Here is a 22,020-nt window from a genome sequence, read left to right as displayed (position 1 = left end):
ACACACAAAGGGACGCAGCTGATGATGCTAACAAACATTTACATATACCGAATGAAATACCCACGGAAAAAGTTTTATGAAACAAGTATGTTAGAACGCTAGTATGTCAGTCGATGATGAAATATAAAATGATATTAGAGTTATCGACATTGAAGGCAGAACTTGATTATATTAGGATATCAAAGAAATGTTGTTAATTTTGTCACGCCACACTAGAGACATTGAATATAAAACACATATAAAGACACATAATTTGATGTACGCTATTAAAAAGTAGAAAATTCCAAGAAATTTGTTAGATAAAAACTATCTTTATATTTTAATTTAAGCAATAAGTAGTTTTCTTTACAAAAATTATTAAAAATATTTATCCTAACACACAGAGGGACGCAGCTGATGATGATAACAAACATTAATTATACCAAATGAAATACTCGCGGTAAAAATCAGGTATTAAAACAAGTATGTTAGAACGCAATTATGGCAGACGATGATGAAAAATAATAGTTTAGAGTTATCAAAATCGAAGACAGAACTCAGAAGAACTAATATTTAGAAATAGGCAATTATAATAATACCGTTTAGTTGAAGAGGCTGATTTTTTACATTTATTTCAACTTTTACTTTTTGCTTACTTTATTACTTTAGGAAAGAGTTGATCGGAGGTGAGATGGTTATATTTCCTTAATGAAGTAAACAAATTACATCAGTTAAATTATGAAAATCAAAAATGACTAAAGAAGAAACAGGCTATATGGGGGTATCAAATCTTTGTTGTATATTTTGACACGCCACACTAGAGACATAGAATATAAAATATATATAAGGACACATAATATGATGAACGCTGGTAAAAAGTAGAAAATTCCAACTAATTTGTTAGATAAAATTTATCTTCAAACTTTAATTGAAGAAATAAGTGGTTTTTTTACAAAAAATATTGATAATATTTATCCCAAAACACAAAGGGACGTAGCTGATGATGATAACAAACATAAATTAAACCGCATGAAATACTCGCGGTAAAAATCAGTTATTTTAAACAAGTATGTCAGAACACAAGTATGTCAGACGATGATGAAAAATGAAATATTATTAGAGTTATGAAAATCGAAAACAGAATTCAGAAGAACTAATATTTTGAATTAGGCAATTATAATAAAACCGTTTCGTTAAAGAGGCTGATTTTATACATTTATTTTAACTTTTATCTTTTGCTTACTTTATAACTTTAAGAAAAAGTGGATCGGAGGTGAGATGGTAAAAAATTTCCTTCAAAGTAATAAACAAACTACATTAGTTTAATTATAAAAATCAAAAATGACTATAGAAGAAACAGGCTATATTGGGATATCAAAGCTTTGTTGTATATTTTGTCACGCAATCCTAGAGACATAGAATATAAAGCGTATATAGGAACACATAATTTTATGTACGCTTGTAAAAAGTAGAAAATTCCTGGAGATTTGTTAGATAAAATTATTCTTTAAACTTTAATTGAAGTAATAAGAGGTTTTTTAAAAAAAAATATCGAAAATATTTATCTCAACACACAGCGGGACGCAGCTAATGATAATAACAAACATTTACATATACCGAATGAAATACTCGCAGTAAAAGTTATATGAAACAAGTATGTTAGAACGCTAGTATGTCAGTCGATGATGTAATATAAAATGATATTAGAGTTATCGAAATTTAAGACAGAATTTGATTATATTAGGATGTCAAAGATCTGTTGTAAATTTAGTCACGCCATCCTAGAGACATTGAATATAAAACACATATACAGACACATAATTTGACGTATGCTAAGAAAAAGTAGAAAATTCCAAAAATTTGTTGGATAAAAATTATCTTTAAACTTTAATTGAAGTAAGAAGAGGTTTTTTTTTATAAAAAATATTAAAAATATTTATCTCAACACACAAAGGGACGCAGCTGATGACGATAAAAAACATTAATTATACCGAATAAAAGACTCGCGATAAAAATCAGTTATTATAACAAGTATGTCAGAACGCAAGTATTTCAGACGATGATGAATACCGAATGAAATACTCGCAGTAAAATATATATGAAACAAGTATGTTAGAACGCTAGTATGTCAGTCGATGATGTAATATAAAATGATTTTAGAGTTATCAAAATCGAAGACAGAACTTGATTATATTGAGATATCAAAGATTTGTTGTTAATTTTGTCACGCCACCCTAGAGACATTAAATATAAAACATATATAGGTACACATAATTTGATGTAAGCTAGAAAAAAGTAAAAAATACCAAGAAATTTTTCAGATAAAAATTTTCTTTAAACTTCAATTAAAGAAATAAGAGGTTTCTTTTTATAAAAAATGTTAAAAATATTTATTCCAACACACAGAAGGACGCAGCTGATGATGATAACAAACAACAATTTTACCGAATGAAATACTTGCGGTTAAAATCAGTTATTTCGAACCAGTATGTCAGAACGCAAGAATGTTAGATGATGATGAAAAATAAAATAATATTAGAGTTATCAAAATCGAAGACAGAACTTGATTATATTAGGATATCAAAGATTTGTAATTAATTTTGTCACGCCAACTTAGAAACATTGAATAAAAAACACATATAGGGACACATAACTTGATGTACAATGGTAAAAAAGAAAAAATACCAAGAAATTTGTTAGATAAAAATTATCTTCAAACTTTAATTGAAGTATTAAGTGGTTGATTTTTATAAAACAAATTGAAAATAATTATCCCAACACACAGAGGGAAGCAGATGATGATGATAACAAACATTAATTGTACCGAATAAAATACTCGCGGTAAAAATTATTTTCTTTTAACAAGTATGTCAGAACGCAAGTATGTCAGACGATGATGAAAAATAAAATAATATAAGAGTTATGAAAATCGAAGACAGAACTCAGAAGAACTAATATTTTGAATAAGGCAATTATAATAATACCGTTTCGTTAAAGAGGCTGATTTCTAAAATTTATTTTAACTTTTACTTTTGGATTACTCGATTACTTTGAGAAAGAGTAGATAGGAGCTGAGATGATAAAAAATTTCCTTCAATGTAATAAACAAATTAAATTAGTTGAATACTAAAAAGTAAAAATGACTATAGAAGAAACAGGCTATATTGGGATATCAAAACTTTGTTGTAAATTTTGTCACGGCACACTAGAGATATTGAATATAAAACACAATAAGGGACACATGATTTGATGTACGCTATTAAAAGTAAAAAAATCCAAGAAATTTTTTAGATAAAAACTATCATTAAACTTTAATTGAAGTAATAAGTGGTTATTTTTTATAATAAATATTGAAAAAATTTATCTAAACACACAGAGGGACGCAGCTGATGATGATAGCAAACATTAATTATACTAAATAAAACCGTCGCGGTAAAAGTTATATGAAACAAGTGTATTAGAACGCTAGTATGACATTGAATATAAAACACATATAGGGACACATGATTTGATAAACGCTGGTAGAAAGAAGCAAATTCCAAAAAATTTGTTAAAAAAACTATCTTTAAATTTTAATTATTTTGATGTACGCTATTAAAAGTAGAAAAATGCAAGAAATTTTTCAGATAAAAATTATCTTTAAGCTTTAACTGAAGTAATAAGTGGTTATTTTTTATAATAAATATTGAAAAAATTTATCTAAACACAAAGAGGGACGCACCTGATGATGATAACAAACATTAATTATACTGAATATAACAGTCGCGGTAAAAGATATATGAAACAAGTATATTGGAACGCTAGTATGACATTAAATATAAAACACATATAGGGACACATAGTTTGATGTACGTTTGTAAAAAGTAGAAAATTTCAGCAAATTTGTTAGATAAAAATTGTCTTTAAACTATAATTAAAGCAATAAGTGGTTTTTTTACAAAAAATATGGAAATATTTATCCCAACACACAGAGGGACGCAGCTGATGACGATAACAAACATTAATTATACCTAATGAAATACTCGCGGAAAAAATCAGTTATTTTAACAAGTATGTCAGAACGCAAGTATGTCAGACGATGATGAAAAATAAAATAATATTAGAGTTATCAAAATCGAAGACAGAACTCAGAAGAACTAATATTTTAAATTAGGCAATTATAATTATACAGTTTTCTTAAAGAGGCTAATTTTTAAAATTTATTTTAACTTTTACTTTTGGCTTACACTATTACTTCAAGAAAGAGTGGATAGGAGGTGAGATGGTAAAAAATTTCGTCTAATGTAATAAACAAATTAAATTAGTTGAACACTAAAAATTAAAAATGACTATAGTAGAAACAGGCTATATTGGGATATCAAAGCTTTGTTGTAAATTTTGTCACGCCACCCTAGAGATATTGAATATAAAACACATATAGGGACACATGATTTGATAAACGCTGGTAAAAAGAAGCAAATTCCAAGAAATTTGTTAGAAAAAACTATCTTTAAATTTTAATTATTTTGATGTACGCTATTAAAAGTAGAAAAATCCAAGAAATTTTTGAGATAAAAATTATCTTTAAGCTTTAATTGAAGTAAAAAGTGGTTATTTTTTATAAAAAATATTAAAAAAATTTATCTAAACACACAGAGGGACGCAGCTGATGATGATAACAAACATTAATTATACTGAATAAAACAGTCACGGTAAAAGTTATATGAAACAAGTATATTAGAACGCTAGTATGACATTGAATATAAAACACATATAGGGACACATAGTTTGATGTACGTTTGTAAAAAGTAGAAGATTTCAGCAAATTTGTTAGATAAAAATTATCTTCAAACTATAATTAAAGCAATAAGTGGTTTTTTTAGAAAAAATATGGAAATATTTATCCCAACACACAGAGGGACGCAGCTGATGACGATAACAAACATTAATTATACCTAATGAAATACTCGCGGTAAAAATCAGTTATTTTAACAACTATGTCAGAACGCAAGTATGTCAGACGATAATGAAAAATAAATAATATTAGAGTTATCAAAATCGAAGACAGAACTTGATTATATTGAGATATCAAAGATTTGTTGTTAATTTTGACACGGCAATCTAAAGACATTTAATATAAAAAACACATAAACGGTCACATAAATTGATGTACAATGGTAAAAGTAGAAAATTCGTAGGAATTTGTTAGATAAAAATTATTTTTAAAATTTCATTGAAGTAATAAGAGAATATTTTTAATAAAAAATATTGAATATATTTACAGAGGGACGCAGCTGATGATAATAACAAACATTTACATATACCGAATGAAATACTCGCAGTAAAAGTTATATGAAACAAGTATGTTAGAACGCGAGTATGTCAGTCGATGGAGTAATATAAAATGATATTAGAGTTATTGACATTAAAGACAGAACATGATTATATAAGGATATCAAAAATTTGTTGTTATTTTTGTCTCGCAACCCTAGAGACGTTAAATATAAAACACATATAGGGACACATAACATAATGTACGCTGGTAAAAAGTAGAAAATTCCAAGAAATTTGTTAGATAAAAATTATCTTTAAACTTTAATTGAAGTAATAAGAGAATTTTTTTACAAAAAATATTGAAAATATTTATCCCAACACACAGAGGGACGCAGATGATGATGATAACAAACATTAATTGTACCGAATAAAATACTCGCATTAAAAATCATTTATTTTAAACAAGTATGTCAGAACGCAAGTATGTCAGACGATGATGAAAAATAAAATAATATAAGAGTTAGGAAAATCGAAGACAGAACTCAGAAGAACTAATATTTTGAATTAGGCAATTATAATAATACAGTTTTCTTAAAGAGGCTAATTTTAAAATTTATTTTAACTTTTACTTGTGGCTTACACTATTACTTTATGAAAGAGTGGATAGGAGGTGAGATGGTAAAAAATTTCGTCTAATGTAATAAACAAATTAAATTAGTCGAACACTAAAAATTAAATATGACTATAGAAGAAACAGGCTATATTGGGATATCAAAGCTTTGTTGTAAATTTTGTCACGCCACCCTAGAGATATTGAATATAAAACACATATAGGGACACATGATTTGATAAACGCTGGTAGAAAGAAGCAAATTCCAAAAAATTTGTTAGAAAAAACTATCTTTAAATTTTAATTATTTTGATGTACGCTATTAAAAGTAGAAAAATGCAAGAAATTTTTCAGATAAAAATTATCTTTAAGCTTTAACTGAAGTAATAAGTGGTTATTTTTTATAATAAATATTGAAAAAATTTATCTAAACACAAAGAGGGACGCAGCTGATGATGATAACAAACATTAATTATACTGAATAAAACCGTCGCGGTAAAAGTTATATGAAACAAGTGTATTAGAACACTAGTATGACATTGAATATAAAACACATATAGGGACACATAGTTAGATGTACGTTTGTGAAAAGTAGAAAATTCCAGCAAATTTGTTAGATAAAAATTATCTTCAAACTATAATTAAAGCAGTGGTCTTTTAACAAAAAATATAGAAAATATTTATCCCAACACACAGAGGGACGCAGCTGATGATGATAACGAACATTAATTATACTGAATAAAATACTCGTGGTAAAAATCAGTTATTTCAAACAAGTATGTTAGAACAGTAGTATGTCAGTCGATGGAGTAATATAAAATGATATTAGAGTTATCGACATTAAAGACAGAACTTGATTATATTAAGATATCGAAGATTTGTTGTTAATTTTGTCACGCAACCCTAGAGACATTAAATATAAAACACATATAGGGACACATAACTTAACCCTTTAGCGCCCCGTGTAGCAGATCTGCTACATAACTTTAGAAACCTTTTATGGCCACCCTGTCAACACAGTGATCTCAAAAACACCTTTTGTAGCATATTTACAACATATTTTTGTTGGTCCGATTTAGCAAGGTTAATATAATTGGATAATCAAGGCATAAAAACACATCAAAATCGTCTTTTGAAAAATCGGGTGATTGTTGTCAAGCAAGGTATTTTCAAAGTAAGTTTTTACCTTTTTTTTTATGAATATTGAAGCTTATTTGTTTATTTTATTGTAAATTAATAATACATGTAAGTTTTAGAAGTATTTAAGAGAGTTTTCTCTTTTTGAAACTACCACAAAATGCTATTTGAATTTATATGTATCATATATGCTACTATGGACTTTTTAAGTATACATTGTTACCAATATATATATATATATATATATATATATATATATATATATATATATATATATATATATATATATATATATATATATTTTTATATATATATATATATATATATATATATATATATATATATATATATATATATATATATATACATACACATATATATATGTATATATGTATATGTATATGTATATATATATATATATATATATATGCACATATATTGTTCTTCTTTAGATGAATAAAAATAAAAAATTAAATATTGAAGATGCTCTCGCATTTATTCTTAATGGTGAAAGTGATTTTGAGGATCTTAGTGAGTCAGACTCTGAATTTGAATCTGATGTTTCAACTGCAGTTGTAAGCAATACTAAGGTTGTGCATGATGACAACAATGACAACATTATTTTTCCAATATCGGAGTCTCTTACCCAGGAAAGTAGTACACGTGATGATATGCTCTATTCCAACTCTTCAGCCCCACTCCCAAAAAAATCCAAAATAGTCAACAACAAAAAACAAAAAAAAGCAAGTTTACCACTTTGGAAAAAGGTTACACTAGATAATGATTTGATTGGTGATATTGCTTTTCAAGAGGTACCTATTGAACCTATTCCGGACGAAACTACTACTCCATACGAATATTTTAAAATGTTTGTTGATGACAATCTTATAGACATTATTGCTGAACAATCTAGTTTATATAGTTGCCAGTCATCAGGTACAAATATTTCTGTCACATCGAATGAAATAGAGTCTTTTATTGGTGTTTTTTTTCGTATGGGTCTTGTAAAACTACCATCTGTGAGATCTTATTGGGAAACCTTTATGAATTATGATGGAGTAAGTTCAATATTATCAAGGAATAGATTTCTTTCTATCCTCCGCTATTTACACTTTGTTGACAATCTAAACGTAACAGATGAAGTAAAGAAAAATGATCGGGCTTGGAAATTAAGACCTTGGTTGGAAAAACTGCGAGAAAATTTCTTAAAAGTTTCTCCTGAGGAAAATCAATCAGTTGATGAGATAATGGTTCCCTTCAAAGGAAGGTCATTTTTGAAGCAATACCTTCCAAAAAAACCCAATAAATGGGGGTTCAAACTTTGGGCTAGATGTGGTGTCAGTGGGTATTTGTATGACTTTGATTTATATCAAGGAAAAGAAATAAAAAAGAAAGATGAAGTTTCTCCTCATGGTGTCGGGGCATCTGTTGTAATTAAAATGACCTCAACTTTGCCAGAAAATCATAATTTTAAAATATTTGCTGACAATTACTTTTCTTCATTGCCTTTGCTAGATGAGCTAAAAAAGCGTAGAATATGGTATGTTGGAACAGCTCGCCTTAAGCGCCTTAACAAATGCCCATTCACTTCTGAAAAAGAATTAAAAAATCAAGGGCGTGGATCGTTTGAATATCGTACTGACATCAAATCTAATAACATAGCTGTCTCTTGGATAGATAACAAGGTAGTTACTTTAATTTCGTCTTTTGCTAGTATTGAACCAATCAACTAAGTAAGGCGTTATGATAGAAAAACCTGCAAACATATTATGGTAAAACAACCATATATAGTCCAGTTTTATAATAAAAATATGGGTGGAGTTGACAAACTGGATATGATGTGCTCATTCTACAAACCAAATTTAAAATGCCATAGATGGTATATATATGTATGGGCACATACCCTTCTTATTGCATTATCAAATGCCTGGTTTTTGTATCGTCGGGACTTAAAAATTATTTGCCCCAGTAAGAAATTCATGCCTCTAAAAAATTTTCAAGCTGCAGTAGCTTCTAGCTTGGTAACTGTTGTAAAAAGAAAAGCTGGAAGAGCATCTCTTGATGCAATACCTATACCAACCAAAAGAGCTGCTGCTGTTCAGAGAAATCCTACAAAAGATATCCGTCTGGATGGATTTGACCACTTACCAACTTATAGTGACAAACGGCAGCGGTGTAAGAAATGCAAAACTGGTTTTTCTTATATTCGTTGCAAAAAGTGCAATGTTTGGTTATGCTTAAATAAGGACAGAAATTGTTATCATGACTACCATTAATGGCATTTAAAATTTGTTTATATTTATAGTATAAATGGTTGTTAACTGTCTTATAAGATATATTGTGTTTTATTTAATAAGAACAGAATTTGTAAAATGAAATCAATAGCAAAGTTTCAATTTTCAAATTTCTTTATTTCTTTATATACTTAAATACAAAATCTTGTTTTTAAGAAAACTTTTGTTATTTTTTTCCGCGTATTCCCATTGTAGCAGATATGCTACAATGACATAATTAAGTTTGCTAGTGAAATTTTAAAATTTTATTTTTTAATTCATAATCTAGATCAAAAAACAATTGCTTATTGAAGTTTTTAGAATTTTTTGAAAATTTTAAGCCCTGGTGGGCGCTAAAGGGTTAATGTACGCTGGTAAAAAGTAGAAAATTTAAGAAATTTGGTAGATTAAAATTACCTTTAAACTTTAATTGAAACAATAAGAGTTTAAAAATAATAAATTTGATGTACGCTAATGAAAAGTAAAAAATTCAAAGATATTTGTAAGATAAAAATTCTCTTCAAACTTTAATTGAAGTTTTTAAGAGTTTTTTTTTTATAAAAACATTAATAATATTTATTTAAACACACAGAGGGACGCAGCTGATGACGTTAACAAACATTAATTATACCGAATGAAATACTAGCGGTAAAAATCAGTTATTTTAACAAGTTTGTCAGAACGCAAGTATGTTAGACGATGATGAAAAATAAAATAATAGTAGAGTTATCAAAATCAAAGACAGAACTTAATTATATTAGGATATCAAAGATTTGTTGTTTATTTTGTCACGCCAACCTAGAAACATTGAATATATAACACATATAGTGACACATAACTTGATGTACAATGGTAAAAAGTAGAAAATTCAAAGAAATTTGTTAGATAGAAATTATCTTCAAACATAAATTAAAGTAATAAGTGTTAAATTTTTATAAAAAATATTGAAAATATTTATCCCAACACACAGAGGGACGCAGCTGATGATGATAACAAACATTAATTATAACGAATGAAATACTCGCGGTAGAAGTTATATGAAACAAGTATGTAAGAACGCTAGTATGTTAGTATGTTAGTCGATGATGTAATATAAAATGATATTAGAGTTATCGAAATTGAAAACAGAACTTGATTATATTGAGATATCAAAGATTTATTGTTAATTTTGACATGGCAATCTAAAGACAATCAATATAAAAAACACATAAAAGAACACATAATTTGATGTACAATGGTAAAAAGTAGAAAATTCGTAGGAATTTGTTAGATAAAAATTATTTTTAAACTTTCATTAAAGTAATGAGATTTTTTTAATAAAAAATATTGAATATATTTATCCCAACCTACAGAGGGACGCAGCTGATGATAATAACAAACATTTACATATACCGAATGAAATACTCGCAGTAAAAGTTATATGAAACAAGTATGTTAGAACGCTAGTATGTCAGTCGATGGAGTAATATAAAATGATATTAGAGTTATTGACATTAAAGACAGAACTTGATTATATTAGGATATCAAAAATTTGTTGGTATTTTTGTCTCGCAATTTTAGTGACGTTAAATATAAAACACATATAGGGACACATAACATAATGTACGCTGGTAAAAAGTAGAAAATTCCAAGAAATTTGTTAGATAAAAATTATCTTTAAACTTTAATTGAAGTATTAAGAGAATTTTTTTACAAAAAATATTGAAATAATTTATCCCAACACACAGAGGGACGCAGATGATGATGATAACAAACATTAATTGTACCGAATAAAATACTCGCATTAAAAATCATTTATTTTAAACAGGTATGTCAGAACGCAGGTATGTCAGACGATGATGAAAAATAAAATAATATAAGAGTTATAAAAATCGAAGACAGAACTCAGAAGAAATAATATTTTGAATTAGGCAATTATAATAATGCAGTTTTTATAAAGAGGCTGATTTTTAAAAATTAATTTAACTTTTACTTTTGGATTACTTGAATACTTTAAGAAAGAGTGGATAGGATGTGAGATAGTAAAAAATTTCCTTTAATGTAATAAACAAATTAAATCAGTTGAATACTAAGAATTAAAAATGACTATAGAAGAAACAGGCTATATTGGGATATCAAAGCTTTGTTGTAAATTTTGTCACGCCACACTAGAGACGTTGAATATAAAAAAAAAATATAGGGACACATGATTTGATGTACGCTATAAAAAGTAGAAAAATCCAAGAAAATTTTTTATATAAAAATTATCTTTAAACTTCAATTCAAGTAATAAGTGATTATGTTTTATAATAAATATTGAAAATATTTATCTAAACACACAGAGGGACGCAGCTGATGATGATAGCAAACATTAATTATACTAAATAAAACCGTCGCGGTAAAAGTTATATGAAACAAGTGTATTAGAACGCTAGTATGACATTGAATATAAAACACATATAGGGACACATAGTTAGATGTACGTTTGTGAAAAGTAGAAAATTCCAGCAAATTTGTTAGATAAAAATTATCTTTAAACTATAATTAAAGCAGTGGTTTTTTAACAAAAAATATAGAAAATATTTATCCCAACACACAGAGGGACGCAGCTGATGATGATAACGAACATTAATTATACTGAATAAAAAACTCGTGGTAAAAATCAGTTATTTCAAACAAGTAAGTTAGAACAGTAGTATGTCAGTCGATGGAGTAATATAAAATGATATTAGAGTTATCGACATTAAAGACAGAACTTGATTATATTAAGATATCGAAGATTTGTTGTTAATTTTGTCACGCAACCCTAGAGACATTAAATATAAAACACATATAGGAACACATAACTTAATGTACGCTGGTAAAAAGTAGAAAATTTAAGAAATTTGGTAGATTAAAATTACCTTTAAACTTTAATTGAAACAATAAGAGTTTAAAAATAATAAAGTTGATGTACGCTAATGAAAAGTAAAAAATTCAAAGATATTTATTAGATAAAAATTCTCTTCAAACTTTAATTGAAGTTTTTAAGAGTTTTTTTTTTATAAAAACATTAATAATATTTATTTAAACACACAGAGGGACACAGCTGATGACGTTAACAAACATTAATTATACCGAATGAAATACTAGCGGTAAAAATCAGTTATTTTAACAAGTTTGTCAGAACGCAAGTATGTTAGACGATGATGAAAAATAAATAATAGTAGAGTTATCAAAATCGAAGACAGAACTTAATTATATTAGGATATCAAAGATTTGTTGTTTATTTTGTCACGCCAACCTAGAAACATTGAATATATAACACATATAGTGACACATAACTTGATGTACAATGGTAAAAAGTAGAAAATTCAAAGAAATTTGTTAGATAGAAATTATCTTAAAACTTAAATTGAAGTAATAAGTGGTAAATTTTTATAAAAAATATTAAAAATATTTATCCCAACACACAGAGGGACGCAGCTGATGATGATAACAAACATTAATTATAACGCATGAAATACTCGCTGTAGAAGTTATATGAAACAAGTATGTAAGAACGCTAGTATGTTAGTCGATGATGTAATATAAAATGATATTAGAGTTATCGAAATTGAAAACAGAACTTGATTATATTGAGATATCAAAGATTTGTTGTTAATTTTGACATGGCAATCTAAAGACATTCAATATAAAAAACACATAAAAGAACATATAATTTGATGTACAATGGTAAAAAGTAGAAAATTCGTAGGAATTTGTTAGATAAAAATTATTTTTAAACTTTCATTGAAGTAATAAGAGATTTTTTTTAATAAAAAATATTGAATATATTTATCCCAACCTACAGAGGGACGCAGCTGATGATAATAACAAACATTTACATATACCGAATGAAATACTCGCAGTAAAAGTTATATGAAACAAGTATGTTAGAACGCTAGTATGTCAGTCGATGGAGTAATATAAAATGATATTAGAGTTATTGACATTAAAGACAGAACTTGATTATATTAGGATATCAAAAATTTGTTGTTATTTTTGTCTCGCAACCCTAGAGACATTAAATATAAAACACATATAGGGACACATAACATAATGTACGCTGGTAAAAAGAAGAAAATTCCAAGAAATTTGTTAGATAAAAATTATCTTTAAACTTTAATTGAAGTATTAAGAGAATTTTTTTACAAAAAATATTGAAAATATTTATCCCAACACACAGAGGGACGCAGATGATGATGATAACAAACATTAATTGTACCGAATAAAATACTCGAATTAAAAATCATTTATTTCAAACAGGTATGTCAGAACGCAGGTATGTCAGACGATGATGAAAAATAAAATAATATAAGAGTTATGAAAATCGAAGACAGAACTCAGAAGAAATACCATTTCGAATTAGGCAATTATAATAATTCAGTTTTTTTAAAGAGGCTGATTTTTAAAAATTAATTTAACTTTTACTTTTGGATTACTTGATTACGAAAGAGTGGATAGGATGTGAGATAGTAAAAAATTTCCTTTAATGTAATAAACAAATTAAATTAGTTGAATACTAAGAATTAAAAATGACTATAGAAGAAACAGGCTATATTGGGATATCAAAGCTTTGTTGTAAATTTTGTCACGCCACACTAAAGACGTTGAATATAAAACACATATAGGGACACATAGTTAGATGTACGTTTGTGAAAAGTAGAAAATTCTAGCAAATTTGTTAGATAAAAATTATCTTCAAACTATAATTAAAGCAGTGGTTTTTTAACAAAAAATATAGAAAATATTTATCCCAACACACAGAGGGACGCAGCTGATGATGATAACGAACATTAATTATACTGAATAAAATACTCGTGGTAAAAATCAGTTATTTCAAACAAGTAAGTTAGAACAGTAGTATGTCAGTCGATGGAGTAATATAAAATGATATTAGAGTTATCGACATTAAAGACAGAACTTGATTATATTAAGATATCGAAGATTTGTTGTTAATTTTGTCACGCAACCCTAGAGACATTAAATATAAAACACATATAGGAACACATAACTTAATGTACGCTGGTAAAAAGTAGAAAATTTAAGAAATTTGGTAGATTAAAATTACCTTTAAACTTTAATTGAAACAATAAGAGTTTAAAAATAATAAAGTTGATGTACGCTAATGAAAAGTAAAAAATTCAAAGATATTTGTTAGATAAAAATTCTCTTCAAACTTTAATTGAAGTTTTTAAGAGTTTTTTTTTTATAAAAACATTAATAATATTTATTTAAACACACAGAGGGACACAGCTGATGACGTTAACAAACATTAATTATACCGAATGAAATACTAGCGGTAAAAATCAGTTATTTTAACAAGTTTGTCAGAACGCAAGTATGTTAGACGATGATGAAAAATAAAATAATAGTAGAGTTATCAAAATCGAAGACAGAACTTAATTATATTAGGATATCAAAGATTTGTTGTTTATTTTGTCACGCCAACCTAGAAACATTGAATATATAACACATATAGTGACACATAACTTGATGTACAATGGTAAAAAGTAGAAAATTCAAAGAAATTTGTTAGATAGAAATTATCTTCAAACTTAAATTGAAGTAATAAGTGGTAAATTTTTATAAAAAATATTAAAAATATTTATCCCAACACACAGAGGGACGCAGCTGATGATGATAACAAACATTAATTATAACGAATGAAATACTCGCGGTAGAAGTTATATGAAACAAGTATGTAAGAACGCTAGTATGTTAGTCGATGATGTAATATAAAATGATATTAGAGTTATCGAAATTGAAAACAGAACTTGATTATATTGAGATATCAAAGATTTGTTGTTAATTTTGACATGGCAATCTAAAGACATTCAATATAAAAAACACATAAAAGAACACATAATTTGATGTACAATGGTAAAAAAGAGAAAATTCGTAGGAATTTGTTAGATAAAAATTATTTTTAAACTTTCATTGAAGTAATAAGAGATTTTTTTTAATAAAAAATATTGAATATATTTATCCCAACCTACAGAGGGACGCAGCTGATGATAATAACAAACATTTACATATACCGAATGAAATACTCGCAGTAAAAGTTATATGAAACAAGTATGTTAGAACGCTAGTATGTCAGTCGATGGAGTAATATAAAATGATATTAGAGTTATTGACATTAAAGACAGAACTTGATTATATTAGGATATCAAAAATTTGTTGTTATTTTTGTCTCGCAACCCTAGAGACATTAAATATAAAACACATATAGGGACACATAACATAATGTACGCTGGTAAAAAGAAGAAAATTCCAAGAAATTTGTTAGATAAAAATTATCTTTAAACTTTAATTGAAGTATTAAGAGAATTTTTTTACAAAAAATATTGAAAATATTTATCCCAACACACAGAGGGACGCAGATGATGATGATAACAAACATTAATTGTACCGAATAAAATACTCGCATTAAAAATCATTTATTTTAAACAAGTATGTCAGAACGCAAGTATGTCAGACGATGATGAAAAATAAAATAATATAAGAGTTAGGAAAATCGAAGACAGAACTCAGAAGAACTAATATTTTGAATTAGGCAATTATAATAATACAGTTTTCTTAAAGAGGCTAATTTTAAAATTTATTTTAACTTTTACTTGTGGCTTACACTATTACTTTATGAAAGAGTGGATAGGAGGTGAGATGGTAAAAAATTTCGTCTAATGTAATAAACAAATTAAATTAGTCGAACACTAAAAATTAAATATGACTATAGAAGAAACAGGCTATATTGGGATATCAAAGCTTTGTTGTAAATTTTGTCACGCCACCCTAGAGATATTGAATATAAAACACATATAGGGACACATGATTTGATAAACGCTGGTAGAAAGAAGCAAATTCCAAAAAATTTGTTAGAAAAAACTATCTTTAAATTTTAATTATTTTGATGTACGCTATTAAAAGTAGAAAAATGCAAGAAATTTTTCAGATAAAAATTATCTTTAAGCTTTAACTGAAGTAATAAGTGGTTATTTTTTATAATAAATATTGAAAAAATTTATCTAAACACAAAGAGGGACGCAGCTGATGATGATAACAAACATTAATTATACTGAATAAAACCGTCGCGGTAAAAGTTATATGAAACAAGTGTATTAGAACACTAGTATGACATTGAATATAAAACACATATAGGGACACATAGTTAGATGTACGTTTGTGAAAAGTAGAAAATTCCAGCAAATTTGTTAGATAAAAATTATCTTCAAACTATAATTAAAGCAGTGGTCTTTTAACAAAAAATATAGAAAATATTTATCCCAACACACAGAGGGACGCAGCTGATGATGATAACGAACATTAATTATACTGAATAAAATACTCGTGGTAAAAATCAGTTATTTCAAACAAGTATGTTAGAACAGTAGTATGTCAGTCGATGGAGTAATATAAAATGATATTAGAGTTATCGACATTAAAGACAGAACTTGATTATATTAAGATATCGAAGATTTGTTGTTAATTTTGTCACGCAACCCTAGAGACATTAAATATAAAACACATATAGGGACACATAACTTAACCCTTTAGCGCCCCGTGTAGCAGATCTGCTACATAACTTTAGAAACCTTTTATGGCCACCCTGTCAACACAGTGATCTCAAAAACACCTTTTGTAGCATATTTACAACATATTTTTGTTGGTCCGATTTAGCAAGGTTAATATAATTGGATAATCAAGGCATAAAAACACATCAAAATCGTCTTTTGAAAAATCGGGTGATTGTTGTCAAGCAAGGTATTTTCAAAGTAAGTTTTTACCTTTTTTTTTATGAATATTGAAGCTTATTTGTTTATTTTATTGTAAATTAATAATACATGTAAGTTTTAGAAGTATTTAAGAGAGTTTTCTCTTTTTGAAACTACCACAAAATGCTATTTGAATTTATATGTATCATATATGCTACTATGGACTTTTTAAGTATACATTGTTACCAATATATATATATATATATATATATATATATATATATATATATATATATATATATATATATATATATATATATATATATATATATTTTATATATATATATATATATATATATATATATATATATATATATATATATATACATACACATATATATATGTATATATGTATATGTATATGTATATATATATATATATATATATATGCACATATATTGTTCTTCTTTAGATGAATAAAAATAAAAAATTAAATATTGAAGATGCTCTCGCATTTATTCTTAATGGTGAAAGTGATTTTGAGGATCTTAGTGAGTCAGACTCTGAATTTGAATCTGATGTTTCAACTGCAGTTGTAAGCAATACTAAGGTTGTGCATGATGACAACAATGACAACATTATTTTTCCAATATCGGAGTCTCTTACCCAGGAAAGTAGTACACGTGATGATATGCTCTATTCCAACTCTTCAGCCCCACTCCCAAAAAAATCCAAAATAGTCAACAACAAAAAACAAAAAAAAGCAAGTTTACCACTTTGGAAAAAGGTTACACTAGATAATGATTTGATTGGTGATATTGCTTTTCAAGAGGTACCTATTGAACCTATTCCGGACGAAACTACTACTCCATACGAATATTTTAAAATGTTTGTTGATGACAATCTTATAGACATTATTGCTGAACAATCTAGTTTATATAGTTGCCAGTCATCAGGTACAAATATTTCTGTCACATCGAATGAAATAGAGTCTTTTATTGGTGTTTTTTTTCGTATGGGTCTTGTAAAACTACCATCTGTGAGATCTTATTGGGAAACCTTTATGAATTATGATGGAGTAAGTTCAATATTATCAAGGAATAGATTTCTTTCTATCCTCCGCTATTTACACTTTGTTGACAATCTAAACGTAACAGATGAAGTAAAGAAAAATGATCGGGCTTGGAAATTAAGACCTTGGTTGGAAAAACTGCGAGAAAATTTCTTAAAAGTTTCTCCTGAGGAAAATCAATCAGTTGATGAGATAATGGTTCCCTTCAAAGAAAGGTCATTTTTGAAGCAATACCTTCCAAAAAAACCCAATAAATGGGGGTTCAAACTTTGGGCTAGATGTGGTGTCAGTGGGTATTTGTATGACTTTGATTTATATCAAGGAAAAGAAATAAAAAAGAAAGATGAAGTTTCTCCTCATGGTGTCGGGGCATCTGTTGTAATTAAAATGACCTCAACTTTGCCAGAAAATCATAATTTTAAAATATTTGCTGACAATTACTTTTCTTCATTGCCTTTGCTAGATGAGCTAAAAAAGCGTAGAATATGGTATGTTGGAACAGCTCGCCTTAAGCGCCTTAACAAATGCCCATTCACTTCTGAAAAAGAATTAAAAAATCAAGGGCGTGGATCGTTTGAATATCGTACTGACATCAAATCTAATAACATAGCTGTCTCTTGGATAGATAACAAGGTAGTTACTTTAATTTCGTCTTTTGCTAGTATTGAACCAATCAACTAAGTAAGGCGTTATGATAGAAAAACCTGCAAACATATTATGGTAAAACAACCATATATAGTCCAGTTTTATAATAAAAATATGGGTGGAGTTGACAAACTGGATATGATGTGCTCATTCTACAAACCAAATTTAAAATGCCATAGATGGTATATATATGTATGGGCACATACCCTTCTTATTGCATTATCAAATGCCTGGTTTTTGTATCGTCGGGACTTAAAAATTATTTGCCCCAGTAAGAAATTCATGCCTCTAAAAAATTTTCAAGCTGCAGTAGCTTCTAGCTTGGTAACTGTTGTAAAAAGAAAAGCTGGAAGAGCATCTCTTGATGCAATACCTATACCAACCAAAAGAGCTGCTGCTGTTCAGAGAAATCCTACAAAAGATATCCGTCTGGATGGATTTGACCACTTACCAACTTATAGTGACAAACGGCAGCGGTGTAAGAAATGCAAAACTGGTTTTTCTTATATTCGTTGCAAAAAGTGCAATGTTTGGTTATGCTTAAATAAGGACAGAAATTGTTATCATGACTACCATTAATGGCATTTAAAATTTGTTTATATTTATAGTATAAATGGTTGTTAACTGTCTTATAAGATATATTGTGTTTTATTTAATAAGAACAGAATTTGTAAAATGAAATCAATAGCAAAGTTTCAATTTTCAAATTTCTTTATTTCTTTATATACTTAAATACAAAATCTTGTTTTTAAGAAAACTTTTGTTATTTTTTTCCGCGTATTCCCATTGTAGCAGATATGCTACAATGACATAATTAAGTTTGCTAGTGAAATTTTAAAATTTTATTTTTTAATTCATAATCTAGATCAAAAAACAATTGCTTATTGAAGTTTTTAGAATTTTTTGAAAATTTTAAGCCCTGGTGGGCGCTAAAGGGTTAATGTACGCTGGTAAAAAGTAGAAAATTTAAGAAATTTGGTAGATTAAAATTACCTTTAAACTTTAATTGAAACAATAAGAGTTTAAAAATAATAAATTTGATGTACGCTAATGAAAAGTAAAAAATTCAAAGATATTTGTAAGATAAAAATTCTCTTCAAACTTTAATTGAAGTTTTTAAGAGTTTTTTTTTTATAAAAACATTAATAATATTTATTTAAACACACAGAGGGACGCAGCTGATGACGTTAACAAACATTAATTATACCGAATGAAATACTAGCGGTAAAAATCAGTTATTTTAACAAGTTTGTCAGAACGCAAGTATGTTAGACGATGATGAAAAATAAAATAATAGTAGAGTTATCAAAATCAAAGACAGAACTTAATTATATTAGGATATCAAAGATTTGTTGTTTATTTTGTCACGCCAACCTAGAAACATTGAATATATAACACATATAGTGACACATAACTTGATGTACAATGGTAAAAAGTAGAAAATTCAAAGAAATTTGTTAGATAGAAATTATCTTCAAACATAAATTAAAGTAATAAGTGTTAAATTTTTATAAAAAATATTGAAAATATTTATCCCAACACACAGAGGGACGCAGCTGATGATGATAACAAACATTAATTATAACGAATGAAATACTCGCGGTAGAAGTTATATGAAACAAGTATGTAAGAACGCTAGTATGTTAGTATGTTAGTCGATGATGTAATATAAAATGATATTAGAGTTATCGAAATTGAAAACAGAACTTGATTATATTGAGATATCAAAGATTTATTGTTAATTTTGACATGGCAATCTAAAGACAATCAATATAAAAAACACATAAAAGAACACATAATTTGATGTACAATGGTAAAAAGTAGAAAATTCGTAGGAATTTGTTAGATAAAAATTATTTTTAAACTTTCATTAAAGTAATGAGATTTTTTTAATAAAAAATATTGAATATATTTATCCCAACCTACAGAGGGACGCAGCTGATGATAATAACAAACATTTACATATACCGAATGAAATACTCGCAGTAAAAGTTATATGAAACAAGTATGTTAGAACGCTAGTATGTCAGTCGATGGAGTAATATAAAATGATATTAGAGTTATTGACATTAAAGACAGAACTTGATTATATTAGGATATCAAAAATTTGTTGGTATTTTTGTCTCGCAATTTTAGTGACGTTAAATATAAAACACATATAGGGACACATAACATAATGTACGCTGGTAAAAAGTAGAAAATTCCAAGAAATTTGTTAGATAAAAATTATCTTTAAACTTTAATTGAAGTATTAAGAGAATTTTTTTACAAAAAATATTGAAATAATTTATCCCAACACACAGAGGGACGCAGATGATGATGATAACAAACATTAATTGTACCGAATAAAATACTCGCATTAAAAATCATTTATTTTAAACAGGTATGTCAGAACGCAGGTATGTCAGACGATGATGAAAAATAAAATAATATAAGAGTTATAAAAATCGAAGACAGAACTCAGAAGAAATAATATTTTGAATTAGGCAATTATAATAATGCAGTTTTTATAAAGAGGCTGATTTTTAAAAATTAATTTAACTTTTACTTTTGGATTACTTGAATACTTTAAGAAAGAGTGGATAGGATGTGAGATAGTAAAAAATTTCCTTTAATGTAATAAACAAATTAAATCAGTTGAATACTAAGAATTAAAAATGACTATAGAAGAAACAGGCTATATTGGGATATCAAAGCTTTGTTGTAAATTTTGTCACGCCACACTAGAGACGTTGAATATAAAAAAAAAATATAGGGACACATGATTTGATGTACGCTATAAAAAGTAGAAAAATCCAAGAAAATTTTTTATATAAAAATTATCTTTAAACTTCAATTCAAGTAATAAGTGATTATGTTTTATAATAAATATTGAAAATATTTATCTAAACACACAGAGGGACGCAGCTGATGATGATAGCAAACATTAATTATACTAAATAAAACCGTCGCGGTAAAAGTTATATGAAACAAGTGTATTAGAACGCTAGTATGACATTGAATATAAAACACATATAGGGACACATAGTTAGATGTACGTTTGTGAAAAGTAGAAAATTCCAGCAAATTTGTTAGATAAAAATTATCTTCAAACTATAATTAAAGCAGTGGTGTTTTAACAAAAAATATAGAAAATATTTATCCCAACACACAGAGGGACGCAGCTGATGATGATAACGAACATTAATTATACTGAATAAAAAACTCGTGGTAAAAATCAGTTATTTCAAACAAGTAAGTTAGAACAGTAGTATGTCAGTCGATGGAGTAATATAAAATGATATTAGAGTTATCGACATTAAAGACAGAACTTGATTATATTAAGATATCGAAGAT

At 27.2% G+C, this 22,020-nt stretch overlaps 2 protein-coding genes across 2 annotated transcripts; both read left to right on the top strand.

The window, feature by feature from the left end:
- The first annotated feature begins 7,431 nt into the window (after nt 1-7,431).
- LOC136080406 (piggyBac transposable element-derived protein 3-like) lies at nt 7,432-8,712 on the top strand. The gene has a single exon (XM_065797024.1). The coding sequence runs from the start codon at nt 7,432-7,434 to the stop codon at nt 8,710-8,712; it is 1,281 nt and encodes a 426-aa protein (XP_065653096.1).
- An 8,727-nt stretch (nt 8,713-17,439) lies between these two features.
- On the top strand, nt 17,440-18,720 carry LOC136080405 (piggyBac transposable element-derived protein 3-like). The gene has a single exon (XM_065797023.1). The coding sequence runs from the start codon at nt 17,440-17,442 to the stop codon at nt 18,718-18,720; it is 1,281 nt and encodes a 426-aa protein (XP_065653095.1).
- The last annotated feature ends 3,300 nt before the right edge of the window (nt 18,721-22,020 follow it).

The sequence above is a fragment of the Hydra vulgaris genome, chromosome 05, assembly GCF_038396675.1.
Source record: "Hydra vulgaris chromosome 05, alternate assembly HydraT2T_AEP".
NCBI classification, from domain to species: domain Eukaryota; kingdom Metazoa; phylum Cnidaria; class Hydrozoa; order Anthoathecata; family Hydridae; genus Hydra; species Hydra vulgaris.
Note: the sequence above shows the minus strand (reverse complement) of the source record. Positions and strands in the feature narration are given on the sequence as shown.